Consider the following 5,894-nt stretch of genomic DNA (forward strand, 5'->3'; position numbering starts at 1 on the left):
ACTAATCATTCCTGTTATTGTTTATTAAATTCCAACTGTGAGCCAGGATCTGCATTGTTTTCATTTCAGACGTGTGATGCTATTTAAACTTCAACATATTATCGTTACTGCTTATTTTTTTTAATTTTTAAATTATATTTATGTACAGAAAACATAGCAGTGAACATTTAACCCAGTTTAGTGGTGAGTTCTCCAGCCTTTGGCTTTTCCAGGCTGGCCATGGGAGCCACAGATTTAGGACCCAGGACCTGGCCTCCCCAGTGGAGGCGGATCTCCTCGTATCTGTCGTAACTGGTCCTAATCAGCTTCCAGCAGCTTAGCCATAGCACCCTTGAGTTAACCTGTGTGAAGGCAGCAGTGGTGCAGGTCTTCCTGTGGACCAGCACCCCCACCTGGCCTCTCCCTTGATGACGCAGTAAGGACCCCATCTTTCCACACTGGGCAGGTAGGAAAACCACCAGCTCAATGGGGTCTACATCATGGGCAATCACCACCAGCTGAGCCTTCTTGTTCTCCACCAAGGTGGTGACTGTACTGACCCCTGCTCAAAGGAAAGGTGGCCTCTCAGTTGGGACTTCCCCTTTTCCAGCAGCTTTCTTCTCAGCACGGCCAGCAGCCTCTGCTTCCTCTCCTGCTTTGTTTCTGGCCTGTTCTTGTGGGCCAGCTTAAGCAGCTGGGTAGCTGTTTGCCAGTCCAGGGCCTGGGTAAACTCGTTAACTGCAGGAGATACTTTGGGCTGCTTATAAAGGATGGCCCATCACCGCAGCAGCCTGATGTAGCAGGACTATTTAACGAAGAATGTGAGATTTCTTTTGGGCTTGATATCCTGCCCAATGCAGAAGTTCTTGGGCTGTTGTTATAAATGAATGGAAATCCAAACCATTCTATTATACCAATAAAGACTCACGAGCCAGATGCTGGGGTGAAAACCTGCTAGCCTGCTAGAGGCAGAGAAAGCATCCAGCTGGCCTTCCTTCTCAGTTCATGTCCTGATGAAAAGAGCCCAAAAAGGCTCACTCTCTCAACTGACAGCCCAGGAGAAAAAGGCCAAAAACCCAAGGACAAAGACTTGCTTGCTCAAAGCTCTAAAGCCCAAGAATAGGGAGCCAAAGCCCCTTCTCCCTCTCTACCCTGTCTTAAATACCCCTCAACTCAAAGTCCCTCCTTCTCTTTAATCCCTGTCAGCTGGTTTCTTGCTCTGCCTCTTGACCTGGGGTTAATGTTATTAAATCCTGTCTGCAGAAAGCTCTTGGATTAAAGGTGGATGATAGGGCTCAACCACACCGAACAAGAAACAGGGTTTTACAATTCTCGGGGTTCACAATGGGATCAAATATCCTGCAACATTTGGGTCTTTTCTCATCAAAGAATTGTCCACCTTTTCAGTTCTTCATGACAATGGGGGCTTGGGGCCTCCTTCTTCTCCTTGGGCTTCTTTCCTTTGGGCGTCTTACTGGGCTAGAGGACAGTGTTATTACTTATTATTTTACAGGGTCTTGCTGTGTAGCCTAGACTACCCTCAAATTTAATTTCCTGATTCTGCCTAAGAACTGAGATAACAGGTAGGTAATCACCACTCCAACTAACACACTATTAACACTTTTTAGCTGATGAACTAAATATGGCTTGAGCAGGTGAACTACCCACTCCTGGAGCTCTCCCTAGTCAGTAGTCATTAGATACGACATGTTTCTAACCAACAGGTTTTCGTGCCACACTCCTCTATCAGGTGCAACGAAGATGCTGGAATCAAACTACACCTCAGTGTCTGAATTCATCTTCATCGGCTTCTCCAGCTTCCCACAGCAGCTCATGTCTGTCTTCTTCACGGTGTTCCTGCTGATGTACCTGTCCACTCTCATGAGCAACATGCTCATTGTGGCCACCATCTGGAGCGAGCGGAACCTCCACACTCCCATGTACCTCTTCCTGTGCGCTCTCTCCATCTCTGAGACCCTCTACACCTTGGCCTTCATCCCACGCATGCTGGCTGACCTGCTCTCCACCCACCGCTCCATCGCCTTCCTGGCCTGCGCCATCCAGATGTTCCTTTTCTTCATGTTTGGCTTCACCCACTCCTTGCTACTCACCATCATGGGCTATGACCGCTATGTGGCCATCTGTCACCCACTGCGCTACAATGTTCTCATGAGCCCCCGGGACTGCGCCTGCTTAGTGGCTGCAGCCTGGGCTGGCGGCTCAGCAGGTGGGTTGATTGTGACAACCCCCATTTTCCGCCTCCCTTTCTGTGGGCCCAATCAGATCCAGCATTTCTTTTGTCATTTGCCCCCAGTGTTGAAGTTGGCCTGTGGAAGTAGCGTGCCAGCTGTGACTCTGGGTGTGGGTTTGGTGTGTATGATAATCCTGCTTAGCTGTTGCTTCCTTGCCCTCCTCTCATATGCCTTCATCGTGGCCGCCATCTTGAAGATCCCATCAACTAAGGGGCGGCACAAGGCCTTCTCCACCTGTGCATCCCACCTCACAGTGGTGATTGTGCACTTTGGCTTTGCCTCCATCATCTACCTCAAGCCCAAGGGCCCCCAGTTTCAAAAAGGAGATACTCTGATGGCCACCACCTACACGGTCCTCACCCCCTTCCTCAGCCCCATCATCTTCAGTCTGAGGAACACAGAGCTGAAGAATGCCATGAAGAAGGCCTTCCTCAGGAAATTCTATTCTTCAAACAACTGAACAGCTAGTACAGAATGATTGGTAGGTGTGGAGCAAGGAGGGGCCACGCCCATCGCATTATAGATGCTCAGTCAATGTGTTATTTTTCTTCCTCCTTTAATCTATGGGTTCTCATTTAAGTGTTTCCTAAGATGTCAGATGTTCCTTGGGATACAGTTCATTTTTTGTGTGCTTAGCACGTCACAGTGCATATTACAATAGTTTCAGTATGTTTGGAAGTAGGCAATGATCACTATGCTGAACATTAGAAAACGTTTCATCACTCAGGAAAGAAAAATCTTCTATCACTTGCTCGATTTCTTTTTGGTGTGTATGTCTGTGTGTGGGTGTTTCTGTGTATAGATGGCTACATGTGTGTGCGCAGGTGCCCATGAACATATGTGAGGTGTATATGAAGACCAGATGTCAAAATGAGGTGTCTTGCTCAATTTTTTTCTACCTTTAATTATTTATCATTATTTTTTAACTGAAAAATATTTTTTATTGCCCAGCAGTTATGTGTGCCTATAATCACAGAACTTGGGGAGACAGAGGTAGGTAGGAGGATCTCTGTGAGTTCAAGGTCAGCCAGGTCTGCAAAGCAAATCCAAAACAGCCAAGGCTACACAGAGAAACCCTGTCTCAAACAAAAATTATTGCAATATATTCTGATTATAGCTTCCAACAACTCCTCCCAGATCTTCCCCATACACTCAAATCTATACCCTTTCTTTTTCTCTCTCTCATTAGGATAAAAACAGGCCTCTAAGCCAGTCGTGGTAGAGCACATGTTTAATCCTAGCATGCAGGAAGCAAAGGCAGGTGGATCTCTGCAAGTTTGAGGCCAGCCTATTCTATAAAGTTCTGGGATAGCCAAGGCTATCACAGAGAGAAACCTTTTCTCATAAAACCAAGCCAAAAAAAACAGGCATCTAAAATTAATAATAATAATAATAATAATAATAATAATAATAATAAAATTAGACAAAACAAAAACCAGCAAGAATAGCTCAAGATAAAAAGAGCCAAAGAAAAAGGTCAAGAAACACATCTAGACCCAGACCCACACACATTTGCATAAACAGAAACCCCATAAAAACACAAAACCAGAATTATAATGTATATTCAAAGGACCCATAAGGTTTAACAAATTAAAATAAAGCCATGACAAAACATTATGAGAGAAGAAACCTCCAAAAATGCCATTGAGTTAATCCTGTGTTGTCTGTCTACTGGCAGGTGAGGAGTTAAGAGTGGTTTGTATACCTGTTGAAGAAAGTAACTTTTCATTTGCAAGTACTTATTATCCGGAGATAGCCCCTGGGTTAGGGATGTGAGCCTGTGACCACTTCCTGTCTCAGTTCTGGGACCCCATCAGGCCCTGTCCTGATTTCATTGAACACAAAGAATACATGTACTGAAAAAAAAAATCAAGTATGTGTAACTCTTTGTCGATTAAACTGTACAAAAATAAAATTACGGAACAGAGAAATCTGAAAGTTGAAATTACAATCAAATGTGCACAGGCTGGAAGGGACAGGACACTTTCCTAATACGTGGGAGGCTGATTGCCAGTACTGCAGGAAAAACATGTGTCTTGCTAGGTTCCAAACCTGGGACAAACGGCTGAGATGCTATTTGACATACCAAAGTGAACCCTGGCCGCGGGGGCCTCCCCACATCCCTCAGCCTCTACCTGCTACAGGGCCCTTCTAGCTGACATGCCCCACCCCCACCCTAAACTTCTCCAGCTGTTCTTCCTTATATAACCGAACTGCTTTGGTTATCTGGCCCTTTGGTCCACTCTTTGGGCCTCCTGGCTGGTGCACCTGGTCTACCCCTCTCTGCCTTCATGGCTTCAGGTCACATCTACTCTGGACTCTCCCAGATGTCCCCGCCTCTCCCAGCTGCCTCTGTCTCTGGTTGTGCTCTCCCAGAATGTCTATAACAAACTTCCTCCTCCACCATACCTAGGAGCAGACATGGATCTTTCCTTTCCTTTTTATTTCGTTATTTCATTCATCTGGTGCCAAAACCCAGGAGTGGCATAACTGAGCTCCCTCCCCAAGGAACTCGCTCTGACCCAAGCTGCCCAGCTGAGTCTTCTAAGATATCATTTGTTTTTGCTGGCTTCTGCCACTCACAAAATTTGCTTCCAAATTATGGAGTTCAGTTCTTCAGCCGCTGCTTTCCTCTAGCTGCAGCCCTCATCTCTGGGCTCTGGCCTGCTATGTCCTCCGTGTGAGCATCTCCCTGGCTCCTGCAGCCTACTCTGCCCCTGGCTCACTGTACCCATGTGGATATCTCCCTGTTCTCCTGCTCTCTCCCCTCTCCTTTCCTACTGTTCTCACCTTTGCCAGGAGCTAAATTCCTATCTGTGGCAGCCTGGGACTCTTTTCCCTGCTTCCTCCCACTTGGAGCTCCATGTGCGTCTCACTTGCTCCTGGACCCTTCTATTAGACCCTTGGAACATCCACCACATGGGCAACTTTCTCTCTCGGCTCTGGGCTGCTATGACTGTCTGGGTGTGTGTATTAAAGACACTTACTGGCTCCCTTTCCTCCTGCAGTCCGTCTATGCCATCTCTTGTTTCAGCCTGCAGCCCCACACCGTCAGCAGTCAGCTCTCTCTTGAACCTTACAGGAACACCCCTATATACTGTTCTGTTTTGCAGTCCTCTTTCTCTTCCTCCACTGACTCAGATTTTGTGACAACAGCTTTGTCTCACTACAGATCAATGGGGTGGGGCACACTTGATTCCTAGTTTTCACAGATTGTAACAACTTCTGCCAGCAAATGATTCCAAATGTCTCTTATGTCTAAGGTTCTACAACTTTCCACTCCTAAATATTTATTTCTATGATTTCTCTGCACTCTGCTCTCAAAAATATCTCATAAGACTTTGCTGTATCTCTGTCTCGGGATTTGTAAGTTAATTGGGTGTGGTTAAAGAATCGATAATGTCTGTAACAGATTTTGCCTTAAAACTTACCACAAAAGGCTTATAATTAAAACTTATACATAGGCAAATTTAATTTGTTACAACAGATGATATATGTGATTCACCTCTTGCCTAGAATATACTGTATATGTACTATGTGTCGACTCCTGTTTAGGAGAAAATAGATGTTTTAAATAGCAACCATGGGGCACTCCTCCATCTTGGCTGATGACCTCATCAAGAGGTAAGCAGCCACATGGCTGGTGGCCATCTTTACTAGGTC

At 45.9% G+C, this 5,894-nt stretch overlaps 1 protein-coding gene across 1 annotated transcript; it reads left to right on the forward strand.

Moving 5' to 3' along the window:
• Positions 1–1,740: 1,740 nt before the first annotated feature.
• LOC129680446 (olfactory receptor 10H2-like) lies at positions 1,741–2,691 on the forward strand. Its single transcript, XM_055612083.1, has one exon. The coding sequence runs from the start codon at positions 1,741–1,743 to the stop codon at positions 2,689–2,691; it is 951 nt and encodes a 316-aa protein (XP_055468058.1).
• Positions 2,692–5,894: the final 3,203 nt, after the last annotated feature.

Source organism: Psammomys obesus, unplaced genomic scaffold (genome assembly GCF_907164565.1).
Source record: "Psammomys obesus unplaced genomic scaffold, mPsaObe1.curated_primary_1811, whole genome shotgun sequence".
NCBI classification, from domain to species: Eukaryota; Metazoa; Chordata; class Mammalia; order Rodentia; family Muridae; genus Psammomys; species Psammomys obesus.

Excerpts from the sequence above, each read along its gene's own strand:
- LOC129680446 (XM_055612083.1), top strand. The coding sequence starts at position 1,741 with ATGCTGGAATCAAACTACACCTCAGTGTCTGAATTCATCTTCATCGGC.